This window comes from Erythrolamprus reginae, chromosome 3 (assembly GCF_031021105.1).
Source record: "Erythrolamprus reginae isolate rEryReg1 chromosome 3, rEryReg1.hap1, whole genome shotgun sequence".
In the NCBI taxonomy this organism is placed as follows: domain Eukaryota; kingdom Metazoa; phylum Chordata; class Lepidosauria; order Squamata; family Dipsadidae; genus Erythrolamprus; species Erythrolamprus reginae.
In genome coordinates, this window is record NC_091952.1 from 103,314,004 (window position 1) to 103,339,575 (window position 25,572).

At 37.0% G+C, this 25,572-nt stretch overlaps 1 protein-coding gene across 1 annotated transcript in view; it reads left to right on the forward strand.

The window, feature by feature from the left end:
- The window catches only part of HMCN1 (hemicentin 1), a 254,348-nt gene that overhangs the window by 163,703 nt on the left and 65,073 nt on the right, over positions 1-25,572 (forward strand). The window contains exons 58-73 of the mRNA XM_070749005.1: positions 2,088-2,249; positions 2,749-2,862; positions 3,000-3,202; positions 3,936-4,017; positions 4,249-4,380; positions 5,738-5,887; positions 6,253-6,412; positions 8,002-8,126; positions 11,697-11,880; positions 12,405-12,502; positions 12,976-13,251; positions 13,641-13,837; positions 13,934-14,015; positions 22,269-22,405; positions 24,259-24,400; positions 25,337-25,481. Coding sequence (XP_070605106.1) covers positions 2,088-2,249; positions 2,749-2,862; positions 3,000-3,202; positions 3,936-4,017; positions 4,249-4,380; positions 5,738-5,887; positions 6,253-6,412; positions 8,002-8,126; positions 11,697-11,880; positions 12,405-12,502; positions 12,976-13,251; positions 13,641-13,837; positions 13,934-14,015; positions 22,269-22,405; positions 24,259-24,400; positions 25,337-25,481 — 2,389 coding nt within the window. The remainder of the gene's footprint in view (positions 1-2,087; positions 2,250-2,748; positions 2,863-2,999; positions 3,203-3,935; positions 4,018-4,248; positions 4,381-5,737; positions 5,888-6,252; positions 6,413-8,001; positions 8,127-11,696; positions 11,881-12,404; positions 12,503-12,975; positions 13,252-13,640; positions 13,838-13,933; positions 14,016-22,268; positions 22,406-24,258; positions 24,401-25,336; positions 25,482-25,572) is intronic.

The window sequence follows — 25,572 nt, forward strand, 5'->3', positions numbered from 1 at the left end:
TTCCTTGATTGGGTATTGTTTAGTTCTTGATTGTTGGTCTGATCTTCATTGAATTTACAATCATAAACATGAACAGCATTTTTACTCTGCTATTCAGTACATTTTCTATTCTAGTGGTTTAGTCACTGAAAAAGATGCTTAAATGCAGTTGAGTGATGTCCATTTTTATCACTTGGCAAGAGGCATTGGACTAGTTTGCACTAAACAATAAGAAGCCTGTTAGCTCCTTTTTTGGAACAGAGAAATATATCTGTAGTGTTGTATTAGTGCGTTTAAATTGATGGTTGCTGCATTCCTTGTAAGCCATAACTGCAACATGGTTTTATTTTTGTCTTATGTTTTCTGACTTATTTGAAAGCATCAGGCCAGGAACTGTGATTTATTTAGAAGTTAAAATAGCAGCAGTTTGAAAGCTGGAGGAAAAACCCCCTCAGATTTGTTTTCTTTCTTTGTATGTTTTGAGTTGCTAAGCTTGCAGAAGGAAAATAACTAAGGATAAAGACAAAAAAGATACAGGTTACTCAGCATAAATTAGAGTAAGATTTTAGTTAATATCTTATTTGAATATAAGTAGCAATGATCTTTAAATCTAAAATGAATTTGATTGACAGAAAAAAATAAAAATAATTTATTGTCCAAATATTTCTTTTCAGAAAGTCATCAGTACCAAATTAAAATTGTACTAGGCAGAGATACAAAACTTAGGTAATTTAATTACCTGTCAAGGAATAAATGACTAGCAGATTTTACTCTGCTTGTCATTAATGACTTTAAGGAATAAATGACTAGCAGATTTTGCTCTGCCAGTTATTACTACTCATCTCTGTTTGTTCAGGTAGTGCTGTCCAAAGACAATTCCATTGTCATTCAACTAACTTAATGTCACGGAATGCTTTTACCTTGCCACAGAAATGGTACCTATTTATCTACTTACACTTGCATGTTTTTGAACTGCTAGGTTGCCATGAGCAAGGGCAAGAACACATGCATTCAGGTCCTGAACCTGGGTTGCCAGCTTTACAGTTGACAAACCTAATATCTTAACCACTGAGCTACTGTGCCATTTCCTGTAACAAGAATTAATTCTGTTCTTGTCGACTAGAAGAATATTGTCAACTAGAACAATAATGAATCATGCTCTTCATCACCTCCTTGTATGACTTATAATATTTTGATTCTAATCTTATTTTTTTTGTTTGGTTGGTCTTCTCCTTTGTATGAAATATCAGGACTAGCAAATGTCTTCTTCAGTGCTTCCCATACCTGCTGTCACCATCCCCAACTTTTGCTTTGTCCTTGAATGAACTCTGTTGACTTTGATTTGTTTTTGCTTTATCTACCTACCTACCTATCTACCTAACCATCCATCCATCATCTATCTATCTATCTATCTATCTATCTATCTATCTATCTATCTATCTATCTATCAAATTTATATAGCCACTCATCTCAATATGGATGACATTAATATAAAAAAAATATTGAAAATAGTTATTTGAAAATAAATGATCTTTAGATAGTACAGAATACTACAGAATAAAACAATCCATTACTGATTTTGCTCAATGTTATGTCATAAATCTATTAATAAGAAGAAGAGTATTGAAACTTTATAATGTCACTGTGTTCATTATTATTATTCATTTTCTCCTTAGTGCACTTTCCACAATTAGTGTACTGTACTTGCCTATTACTGTATAATATGCCTATTATACAAAGAAAGCATAAGATCTGCAACCCAATGGTGTTTGTGTGTGTGAACATGTTGACAACTATTTAAATATGTTGGCAACCTATTCTGTTCTACCTAGATTGAAAAGAAAGACACGGTCATTTTATTTTGGTCATTGATTAAAAAAATAAAACCAAATCTTTGAAAAGCTAAGATTGGGTGTGGGGGGAATAAAGAAACCATGGTAGTGATAAAAATCTTGGTACATATTCTCCTTAATTCTTTTCATTTCCCAGTAGAAGAATCAGCTGAAGCTTGGGAAATTGATACTGTAATGTTTTAATATGCAAACTGGATCTGAAGGAACCTTTAATAAATGAGGCTGCAAAATATGGACATGGTTATCTTTTAACAGTTCCTCCCAATATTTTTGGAATTAATCCCGAGAACCTAACTGTTGTGGTGAATGACTTCATCTCAATGACATGTGAGGTCACTGGCTTCCCACCTCCTGATCTCAGTTGGCTCAAGGATGGAAACCCTCTCAGCTTGAACAGAAATATTCTCATTATTCCTGGTAAGCGATCTCTGGGCGGATTGTTTTTAAAGAGTATGTCTTTTCTTTCCTCCATATTTCAACAAGGGTGATGGAAGAAATAGAGTAACAAGTGTGTGTGTGTATGTATGTGTTGCAATCATTTGGAATGATCAATTATATACTTCTCATCCAGTTCTCATTCCAAAGTGGAATAGTTAATTGCGATTTGTTTAGCATAGATTTATTATTATATTTTAGGCTGTTCCCTTAAGATAATTCCAAATTTAAAGGTACAAATAACTGGTGGCATGTGATGGGGGCTGTTTCCAGTGTTCTTTGGAGATAGAATAATTGGACATTTTTGTACAGTTGACAGAAAGATCTCCACTGGTGTTCTTAATTCATTCTAAGCAGTGAACATTCAGGCCCCTATTTTAATTCTGTAGTTTCTGTTAGAATTTCATACAAATTTGGGAAATAATGGGATGATGGGCCAGTAACTTACCAGAACCATTTTGTTGTCTTTGAATAATTTCAGGTGGTCGCAAACTGCAGATTCCTAGGGCACATTTATCGGATGGGGGCGAATATGTCTGCTTAGCCAGAAATGGTGCTGGAGAAAGCATCAAGAAGACCTTCCTTATTATTCATGGTGTGTTTCTGCATCCTTTAAAAGAGAACATTTGTTTTCCATTGTCAGTATTAACATCTAACAGTTCCTCTTAATATAGCACTTCTTTGGGAAAAGTCAAAGAAAAATATTTTTTCTTATGTTCCTCTACTCCAAAGTTCCTCCGAGTATTAAAGGCCAGAGCAGCACACCTCCTGAAATAGTCAATGTGAGAGTGGGAATGCCAGTGACACTAGAGTGTGATTCCAATGCTGTTCCACCTCCCAGCATCACCTGGTACAAGAATGGTCATATGATCTCAGTCTCGTCCAAGGTGGGAATTGTGGCAGATGGAAAGACACTCCATATCAAGATGACTGAGGTAGACAAATATGTCTTGTTTCTGTACTTTTATATATATATAAAATTTCCATGATTAATGATAGATGAAACTGGAAAAATGTAAACAGGCTTATTATTGCTTTGTATTCCAGCAAACTAATTGTTATACGAATAGGCCTCACTTGTCAACCACAATTGGACTGCCAACTCTGTTGCTAAGTGCTGAGGTTGTTAAATGAAAAATTACATGGCCCTTCCATCACTTTTGTTTCCATTGTTAAGCAAATCACCACAGTTCTTAAGCAAGACACGACATGGCCTCAACCTGTGATTTCACATTCATATTCGTTATTAATTCTACTTGCTGGAAACTGGTTGTAAAGCTGACAACTTGCAATCACATGACCTCAGGATATTGCAATAGTTATAGATATGTCAGTGGTGAAAAATGGAGAACATGTGATTATAGGACTCTGTAATGGCCATAAATATGAGGTTTGGTCACAAAGCTGTTTTTTATAATTGTTGTAACTTCAAATGATGGTTAAATGAGATAGCTGGTAAGCGAAGATTGCCTGAAAAGGGTTTGCTTATTTATTTATAGTATTTCAACAATTGAACTACAAAGAAACTTATTCCAATATTTATTGACTTTTTAATTTTAGTGTATTCTGCCTTGAATTTTATATTATATTATAATAACTCTGTTGCATTGATACTTTTTAAAATTAGTAACAAGATAATTGCATATAACTTTTTGCTTACATTCACAGGTATCTGATACAGGCCAGTATGTATGCAAAGCCATAAATATTGCAGGACGTGATGACAAAACTTTCCATCTTAATGTTCATGGTAAGCTTTTAATACAGTGATTCTTGTTAGAATTAGTGAATAAAATTGAACATAAGAAAAAGATAGACAGTTACGTTTTTTCAAATCTTGGTTCTTGTTGCACAACAAGATACTGTGATGGCAGATAGGAGGAAGAGATGAGGTACAGACTCTATCAAGACCATTTGTTTTCCCCCAGAATCCATTATTGGTAATTTGGTGCATGTATCAACCTGGTGTCTTCATTCACAGTACCGCCTACCATTGAAGGCCCTCAGCAAGAGTGGATCAATGAAACCATCAGCAACCCAATAACTCTTACCTGTGATGCTACTGGAATTCCTCCACCAGTGATAACTTGGCTTAAGAATGGAAAACCTCTTGGTAATGTTTGCTTATGTAACATTGGTTACTCTCAGCTGCTGATTGGATCTTCTAAGATCCAAAATAGTAAATACGGCCAGATAAAATTGTTGTAAGCCCACTCATCCCTAAAGTATCTAAATAGCTAATACCCAAAAAGGCCAGTATTAAGCTAATGTTCATAATATTGAGGATGGAAAAGTCAAGCTTAAAATGTAAGCCTCAGTGAAGAATAGCTTGTTATGTGTGATCAGGGATTAGGCTGTACAGTACTGAATAGGAAGGGGGTGGGAGCACAGTTTCTTGTAAAATTAATTTAAAGTTATATGAAATGAATTTATTTATTTATTTATTTATTATTTGGATTTGTATGCCGCCCCTCTCCGAAAACTCGGGGCGGCTCACAACAAGTGAAAAGACAATTCAATACATAATCCAATTAATTAAAATATTATAAATTTAAGAAAAACCCCTATACTAACATACACACACACACACAAGCATACCATATATAATTCAACGTGCCCAGGGGAAGATGTTTAGTTTCCCCATGCCTGACGGCAAAGGTGGGTTTTGAGGAGTTTACGGAAGGCAGGAAGAGTAGGGGCAGTTCTGATCTCCGGGGGGAGTTGGTTCCAGAGAGTCGGTGCCGCCACAGAGAAGGCTCTCCCCCTGGGGCCCGCCAACCGACATTGTTTAGTTGACGGGACCCGGAGGAGGCCCACTCTGTGGGACCTAATCGGTCGCTGGGATTCGTGCGACAGAAGGCGGTCTCGGAGATATTCTGGTCCAGTGCCATGAAGGGCTTTAAAGGTCATAACCAACACTTTGAATTGTGACCGGAAACTGATTGGCAGCCAATGCAGACTGCGGAGTGATGGTGAAACATGGGCATACCTGGGTAGGCCCATGACTGCTCTCGCAGCTGCATTCTGCACGATCTGAAGTTTCCGAACACTTTTCAAAGGTAGCCCCATGTAGAGAGCATTACAGTAGAATTCTCAGCCAAAGCTAGACAAAATACTACTGTATGCAACCCCCAGCACTTCTTTTACCGCCTTCAAAACACCCACTGAGTACCATTGCACCACCATGGTTCCCAGCACATTTATGCTGATGATGTTATCTAGTTGGGTAGTGAAACGTTGCAAGCTCAGGAAGCACCAAGCACTGCATAATTCTTTAAGCTATCAGAGATAGCATTGTGAGCCGCCCCGAGTTCTCGGAGAGGGGCGGCATACAAATCTAATAAATTATTATTATTAATTATTATTAATTATAGCAATTAGTCTCAAAGCACTGACATAGAACTAAACGAAAATTAAGCATCTTGTTGAGATTTGAATATTCTAATTTCTTCATATTTTTTTATATTTAGAAAATTCTGCCACCCACAAGTTGCTTATTTTGCCAGGAGGAAACAAGCTGCAAATAGCCAGGCCTCACTATTCTGATAATGGAAATTACTCCTGCATTGCTTCAAACATAGAAGGCAAAGCTCAGAAATTTTATGTCCTTTCTGTCGAAAGTATGTTTGCATGTTTTTATGTGTTTTTAAAAACTGAAAAATATATGTAAAATAACTTTTGTAGTTCCAGAGCTACTTACATTTCAGTATCTAATGTAACAACAAATATCTTCAGTGCAGTGAATTCAACAGCTTCATGTGCCTTTATCTATTCTTACTAAAAATTTGTTATCTCCTAAATTAAGTTTCTGAAATCCTTGACTTAATTTATATGGAAGTAAGAATGATTGGAGATGTAGATGTAAAAGTGTTCAGGAGGTTTTTTTCCCCCAAGAAGGTTCAGTGTTTCAATAAATTGTGCTTTTATTGTATTTTCCTCTCTGTCTTATGCAGTTATTACTGATAGATATATTTTTATTCTGAAGTTCCTCCAGATATTGCTGGTTCTGAAATGCCAAGTGAAGTCAGTGCCATCCTTGGAGAAAACATCCAGCTTTCCTGTGAGGCCAATGGGATCCCAACACCTGCCATTCATTGGCTGAAAGATGGGAAACCAATCAGCAGTGATGAATCTCAGCGGATCAGGTTAAGTGTTGAACTCTTTCTTTGGGAAATGAAGCAGAGTCCAAACAAGAGAACGGTCAGAAAAGGGAAATGTCTATGGAGATTCATCCAGGTCATGGTCGTCCAAAAGGTGCCTTTTCAAAAACTGGAATTACTTTGTTTTTCCTTGAAAACATTTCACTTCTCATCCAAAAAGCTTCTTCAGCTCTGACTTAGGAAAGAAAGTTAAAAGCAAAGGAGAAGAAAGATGTAGAAAAAAACAAACCAGAAGGAAAGTGATAAGGACCAAGCTTGAGATTTAGGGGCAAGATTTGAAGGCTTAGATCTTTATGCATTTGCATTTGATGCAAATGAAGTAAAATAAAATAATAAAATCTAAATACAGTGATACCTCGTCTTACAAACGCCTCATCATACAAATTTTTTGAGATACAGACCCGGGGTTTAAGATTTTTTTGACTTTTCTTACAAACTATTTTCACCTTACAAACCCACCGCCACTGCTGGGATGCCCCGCCTCTGGACTTCCGTTGCCAGAGAAGCACCCGCTTTTGTGCTGCTGGGATTCCCCTGAGGCTCCCCTCCATGGGAAACCCCACCTCCGGACTTCTGTGTTTTTGCAATGCTGCAGGGGAATCCCAGAAGGGGAATCCCAGCATTGCAAAAATGAGTGCTTCACTGGCAACAGGGTCCGGAGGTTGGGTTTCCCAGTGAGGGGAGCCTCGGTGAAATCGCAGCATCGCAAAAACACAGACGTCCGGAGGTGGGGTTTCGAGGACTTTGGTGTTTTTGCAATGCTGCGATTTCACTGATTCTTCCTTCGCTGGGAAACCCAACCTCTGGACTTCCGTTGCCAGAGAAGCGCTCGTTTTTGCGATGCTGGGATTCCCCTGTTGGGATTCCCCTGCAGCATCGCAAAAACACAGAAGTCCAGAGGTGGGGTTTCCCATGGAGTGGAGCCTCAGGGGAAACCCAGCAGTGCAAAAAAGGGCACTTTGGCTGGCAAAAGGGGTGAATTTTGGGCTTGCACGCATTAATCACTTTTCCATTGATTCCTATGGGAAACATTGTTTCGTCTTACAAACTTTTCAGTCTTAAGAACCTCGTCCCAGAACCAATTAAGTTTGTAAGACAAGGTATCACTGTATCTTCTAAAATAAAGCCAGAAATATTCTGTGTAACAAACAGAGATCTTTATTCAGATCATTTGTCTTGCTGACAGAAAAGGATGACATGTTCCAGATCCCCTCCCTTAAATGGTGTCTTCTCAGCCCCTTGGAACAAGGCTTTTAGAGAGCAATGTAGACCTAATTCTTCCCTTAAGTATTGGGCTAGGAAGAAAGGGTTGACATCAGGGGATATTTGTTCATGCGCCTAGGGAAAAGAGCACTATTATTTTTATGGATTGTTGTGAGCTGGTCATATAAGTCAGGAGAGAGAAAGAGATAGATAGATAGAAAGAAAGAAAGAGAGAGAGAGAGAGAGAGAGAGAAAGAGAGACAGACAGAGAGACAGAGACAGAGACAGAGAGGCAGGCAGGAGGAAGGAAGGATCTATATATATGTTTCCAAAAAATTCAATATACTCTTTGATTTTCTTTCTTTCTTCAGCCTAGCTCCAAATGGGAGCTTACTAAATATTTTTGGTGCCCTTACAAGTGATGGAGGGAAATATACTTGTGTTGCTACCAATACTGCAGGGGAAGAGGACCGGATTTTCAGTGTAAATATATATGGTGAGCTTTGGTTTTCTTTTTTGTTCTTCATGTGAGAAAATGTGAGTCATCTTTCTCATTAGACCTTTCCTAATTTTAAAGGTCTAAAAGATAGCAATAGCACTTAGACTTATATATCACTTCATAATGCTTTACAGTCTTCTCTATGCAGTTGGCAGATTCAGCATATTACCCCCATTAATCTGGGTCCTCATTTTACCAACCTCGGATGGATGGAAGACAAAGTTAACCCTGAGCCTATCAGCATCAAATTCCTGGTAGTCAGCAGAATTAGCCTGCAATACTGCATTCTAACCACTGCTCCACCACAGCTCATGCTAAGATGCTAAGTTGTAATGTAATGAATTTAATCATTACTAAATTATTAAATTTAATATGTTTCTGTTTAATGTTGCATAACTCAAAGTACCTAAAATAAAATAAACCTGGTTATTATTTATATATCAAAAGAAGTTATTAGAATTCTGTTTGCATTTTGCAATATTTGGATTTTGTGCTGTTATTATCAAAAGTAAATAGTTAAGAGTGTAGATAACATTTTAATGATATATTGATCCGATCTACAAATGAACTGACAATAAAGGCATTAATTCTCAAACATCCAAGTAGAAACATTGTATAATGTATATAGCTTTCAGTTTTTCACATAAAGTTTTTCAATCATTTTAGTAAAAAAAGCCACCTAGGTCAAATGGAGCCTATGTTCGATGCTCAGAAACCTTATTCTTTTTTTGAGAGGGGGGGAGAGGGAGTGAGGGGGAGAGAGAGAAAGAAAGAAAGAAAGAAAGGAGAAAGAGAAAGAAGAAAGAAGAGAGAGAAAGAAAGAAGGAAAGAAGGAAAGAAAGAAAGAAAGAAAGAAAGAAAACTTTATCTTAGCCTCCCGTGCTTGCAGTCGCTAAGAGGAATTTTAAAAATGTCTAGTTCATGACTAATTCAATCATCTGAGTCAGTCACATGAGATTACAGCTTCTCATAAAACATTAAAGAACAAGAAATATAATCAACATAGCAATTTTAGTTGACCCTACCAGTCACAGATATTCAGTATTGTGGGAAATGTACAGCATTTAGAATCAGGTGTTTAATCATTTTTTATTACGTACATTATATATACTGTACATATATTGATGCTAGATTATCTTTAGCTCTGTTCCAAATGCAGAGGGGTGCCAATTATACTTCTGGTTCTAGCCCACTGTTATACCACTTCAGTTTATATCTGCATCTATCTTTGAGTTACATTAGAAAATGTTTCACTGAGAATTCTATTTAAAAAAAGAGATACAGAAAACGGCCCTACAAAACGGTTGCTATAATTTCTGTCTTTTTGATGGATTACACTGGAAATGCTTTCTGGCTATGGACACAATTTATAAATAAATTCCACATGATCTATTAAGGGATATAGAAGGCTGTTGATCATGACTTCTTAACATGATTTAGTTGGAATAGTATGGGGAATCTGTCTTGGATAGGAAAAAGAGTAATGCTGCCACCTTGGGGTTCAGCTAAGTTGAACTACAGTACTTCACTGGGAATAATTCAAAATTTCCATTATTTAATATACCAACAATTTCTTTTCTAAATTATTCTGACAAATAGAAAAATGATGTTGCTAATTGAAATGGGTCTGAGACCCTCATAGATAATGTATTTGACTTAGTTCAGATAGGCAGTGAAGAGTTTTCAACAATATTTCACACATTTCATTATTTTTAATTTTTTCAGATTTTTTGCGAATTTTCTGATTACTATGTTTTATAATTGCTCTTATTCTAAATAGAGATATTAGACCGGTAGTTGTGCTCTTATTGAACTAATGCTCACTGTTGTGGTTAGCTCTGGCCCAGCTCTTGCCCCAAGGAATGTGGAGGTGGATGTGGGGGAGACATCCACATGCCGTAGGCCTGTTTTGCTTCCAGTAGAATCTGTCTCCTCTGACCAAGGAAGCGTGAGTGACAGGGAAGAGGGGAGTTTGGCAGACAGCCCAGAAGGAGATCAATCATTTGTATCATCCCTGGATTCTGAACAAGAATTCATGACATATCCACGCATGTGTAGAGTGATGCATAGGAGACAACAACTGAAGGATTATTACAAGAGAAAATGAGGCCACCTGTGGTTGGGTGGGGCTGCCGTAATTAGTGCTACAGATAAAAGTGCAGCCTGGTGTGTTAGCCTCATGGCAGTTTATCTGATTCATTGTTTCATCAAGATCGTGTTTTTTTGCTGTTCAGGATTGTGTGTGTGGACTCTCTGGACTTTAGAATTGGACTCAATTTCCCAGTTATTGGGTGAGCAATTGGATTGCATTTCACCTGTGCCTTGTGTGTACCAGAAAATCCCTTTGACATTTAAAAAGGGAGATGTTTCTGTTTTTCTGTTTATAAAAACTTTTGGGTTTTCCTTTTATCGTGTGGTGTGTGTCTTCCTGGACTAATTACCCTGTAATTACTGGCAGTTGAAACACGCTGGCAGAACACTCACTGGCCATATTGACTGAGGTTATTGCAGTGGTAAACGTGAAAAGTTTACTTACCGACGGTTCTGTGGGCTTGACTTATTTTGTGAGTGAGGCTTGATGTCGGGTTGGTGTTGCTTCAGGTGGGCATGGCTTGGTGGTCAGGTGACCAGTTAAGCCTGGCCAACTTGTAAAATGTGGTGAAACTCACAACGCTCTTGCTTAGCAACCAAAATTTTGGGCTCAATTGTGTGTCGTCATGTTTTCTTTCTTTCTTTCTTTCTTTCTTTCTTTCTTTTTTCCTTCCTTCCTTCCTTCCTTTCTCTTTCTTATGATCAATAATTGTAACAATGACCTACTTTGCTGTTTATATATGCACTGAGAGTTTATGCTCCTGAGGCAAATTTCCTGTGTGTCCAATCACACTTGACCAATAAAGAAGCAGTGTGCCAGGTCCAAAAGGTGGAAATGGCAAGCGGATGTCCCAGGGCTGCTGCACATGCACATGCACACTGCATCACCCACAGCCCTCTTCCGGTGCAGACTCGTGTCCTACCGCATGTGCAGTGTCAGGACATCTGATTGCAAGGCAAACGAGTGATGAGTGGTGGACCGGTACAGGGGCATGACCAGACAGCCATTGCTGGCCACTCAATAAACCATAGGCAGTCATCGCTACCAGTCCATCCAAACTGGTCCAAACCAGGATCATTTCACTCCTGCATTATTGGTAGTCAAAACTGAAAATCAGTTCTAGGATTATTATTATTATTATTATTATTATTATTATTATTATTATTATTATTATTATTATTATTTAGATTTGTATGCCGCCCCTCTCCGTAGACTCGGGGCGGCTCACAACAATAACAAAGACAATGTAAGAACAAATCTAATAATTTAAAAAACACTAAAAACCCCATTATTAAAAGCAAACATACACACAAACATACCATGTATAAACTGTATAGGCCCGGGGGAGATGTCTCAGTTCCCCCATGCCTGACGGCAGAGATTCTCCACCTTGATTTTGAGATTCATTTTCAAAGAGAAGCATAAATGCTGATATATGTAACTTGTTTTTTTCCTTTCTTGGTTATAAATTTTAGTGCCACCCACTATCAATAAAAATAAAGAGGAACCTGAGGCCCTAACAGTGGTATTGGACACATCAATAAACATTGAATGTCAAGCTATGGGTACTCCACCTGCCCAGATAAATTGGCTGAAGAATGGTCTTCCCCTCTCTACATCTTCCCACATCAGGTTACTTTCAGCTGGACAGGTACTCAGGTAAGGTTTCATTAATTTAGGTTATACCAAATGAAAACTGCTCATTGCAAATTATGATGGTTACATAATTTCAAGAATAGATTTCCCCTCCCCTATATTATTTTGGGGCGTGCACAACTGAAAAATCTGGAAGATACTGTGAATATACTGTGTCGATTCAGTGAAACAGTGGAGGTGATGTGCCGGTGCCTGGAGGATGTGAGGGTCTAGATGGGTGATAACAGACTCAAACTGTAGCAGATCTCAGAAATTAAACATGGACATTCTTGGTTAGCATAGGGATGAGGAAGTGCTTGGGAATTTCATATTCTTTGACTTAAGTTAGGAAATCAAAAAGCATCTCAGAAGATGGCAGTTACAAATTATTTCCATAACAGTGCCAATAAAATGGCAGTAGTCACCAAGAACTGAGTTTAATTTGAGAGCATTCTGCTCTTTCATTTTATAAATTGGTATGTACTCTTTATAAGACAGAATAAGGAATTTTTAAATTTCAAAATGGTTTGTTGCTGTCTTCCTTCCAGAATTGTTAAAGCACAGGCAGCTGATGCTGGCATGTACACATGCATAGCCTCCAACAGAGCTGGTGTCGACAATAAACATTACAGTCTTCAGGTTTATGGTAAGCCTTTTTTAAGCAGTGTAGAATGAAATTGTAACAACCTACAGCTGGTCCTTGCTTAGTGACCTGTTCAAAATTACAGTTTTGAGCTAAAAAAGGAGACTTATGACTGTATCTCAACCTTGAAACCATTGCAGTATTTCCACAATTGCATGATTATGATTGTGGCCCACTGTAATATACCATATTTTTGGGAGTATAGAAGACCTAGTTATTTCACTGGACATGGAGTTTAAGAAATACAGCAGAGGCATTGGAATGTTTCTACCAATGGTTCTGGTGGTTTTGTTTGGTTTTTACCTCAACTGACAATTTTATTGTGAAGTTGTTCTTACATTGTGTTTTTTACCATTGTTAACCACCTAGAGTTATAATGTTGAAATATATTAATACATTTTCTGATATGAAATCAGTTTGTTATTTCATAAACTAAAAATAATTTTTACATCCTCCATGGGTTTTCTTCCTCCCAGTATCCGCAATCATAGACGATGGTGGAGAAACAGAAGTAACTTTACTAAAAGGGAATCCTGTATCCTTGGTGTGCTTGGCTAATGGAATACCAACACCAACTATATCATGGCTGAAAGATGGTCAGACTTTAAGCAGTAACCTTCATGTGACTTTTGAAAACCAAAAAAAGGGTCTTCGTATATTAAATTCAGAGATTAATGATTCAGGTAGATATACCTGTATAGCATCTAATGAAGCTGGGGAAGACAACCAACACTTTACTGTGAATGTGCTAGGTAAGAAATATCTATCTACAACTAATTAATCATCTGAAGAACCAGAAGCCACCATAAATATTTTATTAAACCAAGAATAAGGAATTATGTGACATTAATGATTTGGGCCTGTTAAAATTTAATTTGAATCTATTGCTGGTGAGCTCGCTATGTAACTAAAGCTACCATGATGAAGGTTTAGATTGGCTATCATATACTAAATTAGTGTCTTTTTTATTGATTGTTTAAAATGCTGGATACAAAAGGGAGGTAATATCTAGGGGCTATTTGTGTATTGAAGAGGTAATATTATGGGGATTTTCTGTTTTTCTCCCATAACTCTCTTGTAAATTGTCAGTGGTTGTTTGTTGTTTGTTTTGAGGATGATATTATGGATATCTTTTTTTCAGAACCCCCTCATATTAATAAATCAGGTAACCCAGAAGAAATTTCTACAGTGATTAACAATCCTCTTGAGCTCCTCTGTATCTCTGATGGAATACCAATCCCCAAACTAACATGGATGAAGGATGGTCGCCCACTGTCTCAAACAGATGCTGTTGGTGTCCTAAGGGGAGGACAGATCTTCAGGATATCCAGTGCTCAGGTATTGAAAGATGGCTATTTAATTTTTTCATAGCCATCTCAGCTGTTTTAACTTAATTCTGTTTTATTTCTAACTGGGATGTTGGTTGTCTTTTAGGTAGAAGATACTGGAAGGTATACTTGTTTGGCTTCTAGCCCTGCAGGAGAGGATGACAAAGAATATTTAGTGCGAGTACATGGTAATATTAATTTGGATAAATATGAAGAATTGCCAAATTTTCCTATACGGGCTTTCGAGGAAGCTCCATATGTGTGAACTTGAATTCCAAGGATTCCCTAGTCAGCACTGAAAAGTCTATAACCCTTTGCCGAAGTTGTGGAAAGTTGTTCTAACACACATTTTTAAATTATGCTTTCTTTTTTCTCTCTGTTACATATATAACACACTATGAAATAGGCATGGAAAAATTAAGTTCACTTTCACATAGATTTTTATGTTTGGCTTTATCACCATTTTTTGAAAGTTAGGGTCATCTCATTTTTAAATCTTACCATTTTAACATGTCTTTGATAACAAATCAGTAGCTTTTTCAAAGACATTCCAATAATCTCTTTGACCTCACCTGTCCATCTTATCCACTGCCTTCCATTTCTTCTTCTTTCCTCCATTCACATTGCACAAGCAATATATATATGAGTTTCTGCTTGCTGATTATTATAACAAGGCAACAATCAGTCTTTACTTGATGATTGACTGATTAATTGGTTGGTTGATTGGTTGGTTGGTTACCCTCACAGTCCAAAGGACACCCTATGATCAAAACAAAATCCATAATCAAAAGGTCTTTGTTTTATTTTTGTTTTTTCTTAATGGCGAGATTTCACAAAAATAAATTTCACAATGCTTTGTATTGCAGTCCTCATTGTCATTGCAATATTCTTATCCTTAAGTCACTATTTTCTCCCTATGATTAATCTCTCTGTTTCTCTAGCACACTGCCCACCTCTATCTATTCTTGGGCTCAAGAAAATACAACTATTTACCACTTTCACTTCTACAGCATCAACTGTAAGTTCACGCACTGTGTAGGCTGACATTACCTTTTCTGCTTAATATCTAATGTTACAGATTTAGATTATTTATTTACAGCTCCATAGAATGTAAACTAGCACACCATTAATAGAGGCATATATAAAAGTACATCTACTGTAGGTATAAAAGCAGGAACTCTATAAAATTAACATTAATTGAAGGGACCAAACAGTTTCTACAAGTTAAGGTTCTTAAAATGTTGCTACTGCCTTTGAAACTCCTGAATATTGTCACTTAATAATGACATCTTGTTTTTCTCATCATGAATGGAGTATATCAGAATGAAGTGGGAGTGTATGAATTCTGATCTCCAGTATGAGTACAGTGGACGCTTTCGAAAGGATATGTGAAACAAATTCAACCTCTATACTTAAGCAAATACATATTTCATCTTCATATGGGAGATTAGCATATTGATCAAATGCCACCCTAGCAGTGGGAATATCTATGCATGCAAGTACGGAGTGATCTATACATATTAGAGAGAAGAGCCTTCTATGTGGAATATACAAAATTGTATCAAAGTAATTGGGTATCCAGGAGGACAACTTTTGTATAGCAGGTAAAAGTTTGGGTCTTCCTGAATATCTCATACTTTCAGCTAAGTTCTGCCATGATTCCCCCCCAGACTTCAAAAGAAGTAGGTCTGCTATTGGCAGTCTACACTGTCTCAGATCTTGGCCTATTCAGCAGCTTCCAATTGATTGAAACCTGGGGACCATTTCTCCAGGGGCACCTCTGGCACATGCACTGCAGCTTCTGTTCATGTTAGAAAGCTCCTGGCCCTTTCCAAGGTTTGGCAGGAGGACATCTGGGCTGAGAATAAACAGAGATACTATGGGTCAACTTGGCCAGCCTGAACTTACCTCCACTGAAGTTCTAAATATTACAAGGTGTATATCAAAGTCATTGGACTTGATTCAGATACAGTAGTGCTGTTTACTTTTGTAGTGCTGTTTACTTTTTGCATTTGCATTTTTTGAATTCAAGGAGAAGGGGCATTTATAACTGGCTGTTACAGACAATTTTATTAGCAGTTTGTTTTCAAACACAGACCAATCAGATTAGGCTGGGGCAGGATTAGACTGGGAAGTATAAAAGGCAGGAAAAAGCCATTTTAATTTGCACTTCAGATCACAGAGAAGGAGAGGAAGGTAGTGGCCCGCGCGCCATTAGGCGCGCGAATCATATAACTATAAACCAAAATCAGCAAAGTTTGGTAGCAATAGGGGTTGTTGATTTTCCTGCTAAGTACTTGTATTTCAATACATTGTTAAGATGACTGGCTTGGTGCAGTGTAACACTTGTTTGGCTGTTGTCTTCCGTAGCACCTTGTGGAACTTGGGGTACTGCCCTCTTTGCATAAGGACATCTAGGTTAGATGGGAGATCTCTAGATTGCAGTCCTTAGTTTGTAGCTTGCAGTCAGAAGTGGAAAGATTGTCCCAGCCACGTGCTGTAATGCAGCCATGTGTCCAGCTTCCACTTCCACAGCGCCCCCCGAGGAGGAGGGCTGTGTGGACAACTGTCGGTTCAGGAAGATTGCGTGCAGTTGAGCAAAAACATAGCAATTTTGGTCTCTCTGTATCGAATTCCTATAGTGTTCTTGCGGATTTAAATAGTAAGGATGTTGGAGATATTAGCAAGGTCCCTCAGGCAGAGAATGAGGGGATGTTCAAAGGGGAAGTTGTCGTAAATGTCACCAAACCATCAAGTACAGTTAGTAGAAATAAAAAGAGGACACATTTTCTTGTGGGTGATTCGACCGTTAGAGGTGTTGATTTGGGACAGAGCAAGGATGTGGTTAAGGTGCTGAGGTGTCTCCCAGGGGCCACTGCCAGCAGGGACAGGAGGCGGATTACAAACATTGTTAAGACTGTGAGTAAAGGTAATAACGTTGATGTGGTGGTGCATCTTGGCACAAATGATTTGTCCCAGAGAAATGTTAATGTAGTAAAAAGAGATTTTCAATGTCTAAGTGTGGAGCTGGGTAAAATAACTGATTCAGTGACTTTCTCAGAGGTGTTACCGGTTTGTGGCCAAGAGGATAAAACAACGTGTATCAGAGAGTTTAATGTCTGGTTAAGGCAGTGGTGTAAAGCTGAAGGTTTTGGCTATGTAAGTCATGATGTCAGTAGGTGGTCTAATAGGGAGTTGTTTAAGAGGGATGGTTTGCATCCATCATACAGAGGTACCCAGGTGCTCGGTGAGGAATTCAGAACTTTTTTGGACAGGCATTTAAACTAGGTAAAGGGGACAGAGATGTAACTGATGTGGGTGATTTCTGTCCCCGACCAATGAGGATAAAGCAGTTTTTGGAAGCTTATGAAAAGGGAGCTGCAAATAATATAGATGTAGCTGTTGATGATAAGGGGCAAACTAATAACGAAAATAATGTTCTTCGGGTAATGTGCACAAATGCTCGAAGCTTGAGCAACAAGCTCTGTGAATTAATGGCCATAATATCTAGAGATAATTTGGACCTGGTTGCCATAACTGAGACATGGTTTAAGGATTCTAATGAATGGGAAATATCCATACCAGGATATACACTGTATAGGAAGGATAGAATAGAGAGAAGGGGAGGTGGAGTAGCCATTTATATTAAAGAAAGTCTAAAAACAACACTAATTCAAAATACGTGTCAAGATCTAGAGACTCTCTGGATTTGCATGCAAAATAAAGAAGGTTCTGTCATTAGAATTGGGGTGATCTATAGGCCTCCAGGGCAATCCGAGGAATATGACAACGAGATGGTGGATGAAATTACCCAAATGGCAGTAAAGGGAGATATTGTGGTTATGGGTGATTTCAACATGCCTGATGTTGACTGGAATATCCCCAGTGCTCTTACATGCAAAAGTAAGAATATAGTAGAGGCTTTTACAGGAGCAGCTCTGGCACAGCTGGTTAAGACACCAACTAGAGGGGAGAATATTCTAGATTTAGTTTTTACGAATGGGAATTGGGTTTCAGATGTCAAGGTGGGAGAAAATTTAGGTTGCAGTGACCATCTATGTTTGTGGTTTGATGTAAAAATTCATTGTGAGCAATCCTATAATGCAACCAAAGTATTGGATTTCAGAAAAACAAATTTTAATGCAATGGGAGAATATTTAGATAATGAATTAAAGGGGAGGGATAAAATGGCAGGAGCGAGCATCCAGTGGACTGTATTAAAAAAGGCCATCTTAAAAGCCACTGGACTGTATGTAAGACAAATAACTAAAGGTAAAAGGAAGAAGAAACCGCTATGGTTTAGCAATGATGTAAGGGCTATAGTCAATGAAAAAAAGGCTGCCTATAGGAGGTATAAAGAGTCTGGAAGTATAGCTGATAGGGAGGTATATAAAATGAGACAGAAGGAGGCGAAACAGATAATATATGCTGCTAAAGCCTCAAAAGAGGAAGAAATTGCCAAATCTGTAAAGAAGGGGGATAAAACCTTCTTCAGATATATTAATGATAAGAAGAAGAAAAACTGCGGCATCACAAAGCTTAGTACCGGGAATAATACATGCATTAATGGGAATAAGGAGATCGCTGACCATTTCAATAGCTACTTCTGTTCAGTTTTCTCAAAAGACACCTTACAAAATAATACTATAGAGGGATATAGCATTGCTTCCAGCTGTACGGATTCAGCTCCAGTGATCTTAGAAGCCGATGTCTTAGAAGAACTTGAACGATTAAAGATAAATAAGGCAATGGGTCCAGATGGCATCCACCCCAGAGTTCTTAAAGAACTCAGATCTGTCATTGCTACCCCCCTGACTGATTTGTTTAACCAAGCCTTGTTAACAGGAGAAGTTCCTGAGGATTGGAGAATGGCCAGTGTTGTGCCTATTCACAAGAAGGGCAGTAGAGAAGAAGCTGGTAACTACAGGCCAGTTAGCTTGACATCAGTTGTAGTTAAAATGATGGAGACTCTACTCAAAAAGAGGATAAATCAGCACCTAAAAAACAATAACTTATTAGACCCAAATCAGCATGGCTTTACTGAAGGCAAATCATGTCAGACTAATCTCATTGATTTCTTTGACTATATCACAAAGGTGTTGGATGAAGGTGGTGCTGTGGATATTGCCTACCTGGACTTCAGCAAAGCCTTTGATACGGTTCCACATAAAGAGCTGATAGATAAATTAGTGAAGATTGGACTTAATCCCTGGATAGTTCAATGGATTTGCAGCTGGCTGAAGCGTAGACATCAGAGAGTTATTGTTAATGGCGAGTATTCTGAGCAGAGTCAGGTTACAAGCGGTGTGCCACAAGGATCTGTTCTGGGTCCTATTCTTTTTAATATATTTGTGAGTGACATAGGGGAAGGTTTGGTAGGGAAGGTTTGCCTATTTGCCGATGACTCTAAAGTGTGCAATAGGGTTGATATTCCTGGAGGCGTCTGTAATATGGTAAATGATTTAGCTTTACTAGATAAATGGTCTAAGCAATGGAAACTGCAGTTTAATGTTTCCAAATGTAAAATAATGCACTTGGGGAAAAGGAATCCTCAATCTGAGTATTGTATTGGCAGTTCAGTGTTGGCAAATACTTCAAAAGAAAAGGATTTAGGGGTAGTGATTTCTGACAGTCTCAAAATGGGTGAACAGTGCAGTCAGGCGGTAGGGAAAGCAAGTAGGATGCTTGGCTGCATAGCTAGAGGTATAACAAGCAGGAAGAGGGAGATTATGATCCCACTATATAGAATGCTGGTGAGACCACATTTGGAATACTGTGTTCAGTTCTGGAGACCTCACCTACAAAAAGATATTGACAAAATTGAACGGGTCCAAAGACGGGCTACAAGAATGGTGGAAGGTCTTAAGTATAAAACGTATCAGGAAAGACTTAATGAACTCAATCTGTATAGTCTGGAGGACAGAAGGAAAAGGGGGGACATGATCGAAACATTTAAATATATTAAAGGGTTAAATAAGGTCCAGGAGGGAAGTGTTTTTAATAGGAAAGTGAACACAAGAACAAGGGGACACAATCTGAAGTTAGTTGGGGGAAAGATCAAAAGTAACATGAGAAAATATTATTTTACTGAAAGAGTAGTAGATCCTTGGAACAAACTTCCAGCAGATGTGGTAGATAAATCCACAGTAACTGAATTTAAACATGCCTGGGATAAACATATATCCATCCATCCTAAGATAAAATACAGGAAATAGTATAAGGGCAGACTAGATGGACCATGAGGTCTTTTTCTGCCGTCAGACTTCTATGTTTCTATGTTTCTATTTCAGAACTATCTCCCATTTCTTTCACATTGTCCATGAAGATTGGGGTATCTTCAGTGGTGGTCTCTTATGGGTAGGGTCAGGTACACAGTACCAGTAGCAAAACTTTGGTCAGGTACACAGCACCGGTAGTAAAATTTTGATTCCCCACCCCCCACTTCTGGGCTCTGGGTATGTTTTTCCTATCACAGCAAATGAGGTTGAATGTGTATAATTTTAGAAGAGCTGTGCGTGTGTGGGTGTACATACATGTAGATGTTGAAACAAAATGCATAAGCCACGCCCACATTGTGGTAGTAAAAATTTTGGTAGCCCATCACTGGATACCTTGGACAGCAGTGGGACACAGGGAAATTAAAGAGAACTTCCCACTGGTTTCATTCCTCACTGAAAATGAATATGTGCAGTGACAAACTTATATCCAACCTCATGCTTCTGTGTATTTGTTTGTGCAAATGTGTATTTTCAATTCAGCAGGACACTGTTCCTTGTATTAAAGTACACCTGTTTTTAAAAAAATATAAATTGATGGATATATGGTATTTGCTAGTTCATGATCACACAGAGTATCTTTTTGTAATCAGTTACAGAAGAAACAATTATTTAGAATATACATTCTTGAACATTTAAAAATTAGGAAAATAATGGAGTAGCGATCAACTTTTGAGACTGGAGAACACTGTCAGGAAGAACTTTCCTTGTTTGTGAAAACTGCTGTGCTAATCTATTTCAATAATGGTAACAAAATCAAAATGTAGATTAACAATTAACAGTAAGTAGTGTTTGACTAGAGATTTCCAAATCCAAATTTTCCAATAACTTTCACATTTGACTAATATCTGTGTGAACAAGTTAATAAATAACTATTGACTTCTCAAGTCTCAGACATAAGTCAGACAGCTGTACTGATCCTGTTATGAAAATTGAGCTATATTTTTTAAAAAATTAAGTTTTACATATATTAAATTGGACTAGAATAGAGTAAATTATTTGAGGGTTGCAGGGTTAGATTGTATTGCATATCATATATAAACATGTCTTCATGCGCTTCCAGATTTAAAACTTTCAGACAAAGATGTAGATGTACACCTAAAATATTTACTCTTAGATTCAATTTGGATGTAAAACAAGAGAAATATTAATAAGATTTTTAAATGCTTGGGCAAGAGACAGAATTTTGCAAAAAGTGACAAACTAGCTTTAAGATAAAGTATCTTTTTTCAATATAAGAAAATGCCTACCTAAAGGTTTCACAACTATAATTGAAGAACTATGAAAAAACTGATTACAATTTACATTGGAGTTTCACTGGAAGCTTTTTTTTTCAACCATAAGGAAGAGAGACTATTTTTATATTTCAAGAGTTGAATAGATTTAACATATCTAAAAGGTATTGTATGTAAGATTAATACAAACAACTGTTGTTGCTTAACTACGTATCTTTAGAAGAGGACATTGCAAATAAGTGATTTTTTTTTGCATTTGGAAATTACCTGATTGTTATAAAATAAATATTAATATTGTATTAATTTAATATAGAACTGTAAACAAGACAGAAACAGAACTATAATACGGCAATAATAAATAATGTAGAATAATTTTATTAAAAGTTAGTGATAGGTAATCCAATAAAAATAATTAAAACCATTAAGCGTTATAAATATTTTTATCAGTCTGTTTCCTATGTTATAGGAAATTTATAAATCAGAAAATATTAACCACAAATATTTTAGAAGACAGTTTTCCGACAAAGGGAATAGTAATTCAAGAGCAGTAGCTATCTTGCTTAAATTTAAAATAAGGATTATATGGTAAAAAATCTTGAAAGATATAGGGATGATTAATTTTTACTAAAGGAAGTACGGTAATTACCTAGTGCTGGCTTCAACATACAGTATGCAGAAAATAAGAATCAGACTAATTTTGTAGAATAAGTAATGACAGCTTTGAATAAATATGATTGGAAGAATTTATCTACCTAAGATGTGTGGATTTTCATTCCCAGAAATCATCTATGTTTTAATGACTGCCCAAGAAATATAATTTGTTTTGAGACTGACAAATGATCATGTCCAGAGCTAATCAAATTATGTCAGTGTGCCTCTATGTAAGTGAAATGTTTGAATTTATTATGGTACTTGTATTTTTCTTTGGCAGTTCCTCCAAATATTGCTGGCACAAGCAATTTTCAAAATCTTAGTGTGCTGCAGAACCAGCAGGTTATACTGGAGTGCAAATCAGATGCAGTACCTCCTCCTGTCCTTACATGGCTCAAAGATGGAGAAATTCTGGAGGTACATTCTCTATGTCTCTTGTCTGTGATTTATCTTAATTGGTGAAGTAAACTTTGTGTAAGTATTTAAATAGTACATATGGTTAAAGATTTGGCTTGTAAGGCACATACCCCGTTTCCCCGAAAATAAGTCACCCCCGAAAGTAAGACATAGGAGAGGTTTCATAGAATTGCCTAATATAAGGCATTCCCTGAAAGTAAGATGTAGGAGACATTTTGTTTCGCAGCATTCACGAACAGAACATATATAACACTGCTGTCCATAAATTGCATCCCAAAACACTGCATCAATCAGATTTAAAACATATCCAACACGGTAGTAGTACATAATAGTACGGTAGTAGTAAGAAATTTTTGATAGGATTCACAGTTTGTCTGATTATGCTGGTTTGTGATGACAACTACTGTACAGTATATAATAAATGTTCATTTTTTTGTTCAGCAATAAATGTGAATTCTTCATTGGAAAAAAAAATAAGACATCCCCTGAAAATAAGATGTAGCACATCTTTGGGAATGTACACATATCTAGCTCAATATTTGTGGGCTGGATCTAACATCTTAGATCCATAATAGGTTTAACTTATAAAGTGTCCTTTGGAGGCACAATGAAATAATTTAATGTTTAATGAAGGATCCATTCTTTTCTGGGAAATATACTCACTATCAAGGAAAAAAAGGAACATGGTGGGAAACTCACACAAATATATTACCTATTTAACAGGTGTTTGGACCTTGATAGGCATTTACACATAGGTTCTCAACACTAATTGCAGCCATGTGTGGGGCTGCTGTCAAAATTCAACAATTTTAAAATAAAATAAAATGTTGAGACTCTAGAAAGAGTGCAGAGAAGAGCAGCAAAGGTGATTATGGGACTGGAGGCTAAAATGTAAAGGACAGCTGCTGGAACTGGGTAGGTCTAGTCTGATGAAAAGAAGGACCAGAGGTGACATGATAGCAGTGTTCCAATATCTCAGGGGTTGCCACAAAGATGAGGGTGTCAAAGCACCTGGGGGCAGTAATGGGTGGAAAGTATCAAAGAGAAAAGCAACTTAGAACTACAAAAACATTTCCTGACAGTTAGAACAATTAATCAGTGGAACAACTTTCCTCCAGAAGTTGTAAATGCTCCAACACTGGAAGTCTTTAAGAAGAGATTATGGAGTATGGAGGTTGGACTAGAAGACCCTCAAAGTCCCTTCCAACTCTGTTATTCTATTTTAAAATAAATAAATTAATAAATTGATGAAAAAGAAAAGGAAAAACAAGATCAAAAGCAAATTCAATGGACCACTAGATCTTTTTCTGCAATTGGGTTTCTATGTTTTTAGAATGTGCATACTGAATTCAGATTTACTATTCTTCCATTAAGGTGCTGAAGTAGGACTAGAAGAACCCAGGTTCAAATCCTCTCTTAGTCATGGAAACTCAGTATTGTATATACAGTAGAACTTCTGGTCACGGCCAAATAGGGATCTGTCCCAAAAATTCACATTTGTTTTCCTGTAGCCAATTTCCTCCTCCACACCATTTTTTGGGTAATTTTTTTGCCAAATTTCCAAAATTAGGTTCAGGTCACAACCAAATTGGTTTGTGACCAAATTTATGAAATGAAAAATGAATTGTATACTGAGAATTAGTATATAATAGAGATTGCTTTGAAAGTAATCTTGAGCTCTTAGAAGAAGCATGGATTATAAATTAAGCAAACTAATAACAAATAAACTTTACCAATATTGTCTCCCATTCCTAAACTCTATTGCTCCTTATCTAGTATAAATAAAATAGATTCTATTGATTATTTTTGTCTATTTTTAAAAAGAGATTCAGTTTTGAAAATCTGATTTTCAGGCCACTCCCCGAATTCGCATTTTATCCAATGGAAGATATTTGCAAATCAACAACGCAGACTTAAATGATGCAGCAAGTTATACCTGTGTGGCAAGTAATGTTGCAGGACGAACCACAAGAAAGTTTGTATTGGCTGTAAATGGTAAGAGAATATAAATCTATATAATCTTTGTCAGATATTTCCACAAGTGAATGTTCAAAATATTAGACTCTTCAAGGAAACAGGTTTTGTTACCTTTTATCTGTTTATTTCTTGGTGGAAGAAAGTTCCCTAAGTTTTCTTTTTCTATTTTGATTAAAAATGTATTATTATTTTGATAGGTAAAGCAGCTTTCATAAATTTTAAAGATATTTTTGCTGTTCAAAAAGGATGCTCTCCAATTTTATTTTTTAAATTTTATATAGCAGTATGTACTTTGATAAGAGAACAACACCTAGGAAACTTTAAAATATCTATGGATTTGGGTTGGGTTTTTTAATCCAATACAGGCTTATCTACAGGCCTTATTGAACACAAAACTTGTTTAAAATTAGCACAGTAAAAACATAAATATGCATTCAGTTGTTCACAAGAAAGGAAAATAGGAATTTACATTATATGACATGTATTTTTGTTTTAAATAAAACAAATACAAAAATATTTGACATTGCTGTACATGCACTGCTCTAAATAGTTATTCATTGGCAACAAGAATCAAGGTTTTCTGTATTGCTCTACTGCATTTTGTCAGGGCCGCTATCAGGAATTTTGGGGCCCCATACAGCCTAAGTGTCTGCCCCCCCCGCCATTTTAAAACTACTTTATTTTGCGACATACCAATTATGTATTAAACCACACACACACACACACACACCATTTTTCAATTTGGCCGGGCCCCTGACGCCAGTAGCAGTAATACTGGCCTATCGGCGGCCCTGCATTTAGTGATTCTCCAGGTTTTTAGAGCCTAGATTTGTATAAGAGAAGTCAATTTTATACAGTTAAAACCTAGGGCGCATATTTGGGGATGAAAGAAAATCTCATTTAAATAAATTAAATTAAATTCCTGATTTTGTCTGGGAATCTTCATTTGTATAGTTCCTCCTTCAATCAAAAATGGTCCTCAGACTATGATTGTGAATATTAATATGTCTGCTGTTTTGGAGTGTGCTGTGGAAGGTGTTCCAGTCCCAAGAGTTTCATGGAGAAAAGATGGAGCCCTTTTAACTGGAAACAATGTTAGGTAAACACCGATTTCCAGAATAGACACTCTAGACGTTCTATGCTACCAGCTCTATATTTTTCTTAACGTATATATTATGTTGGGAGACTAA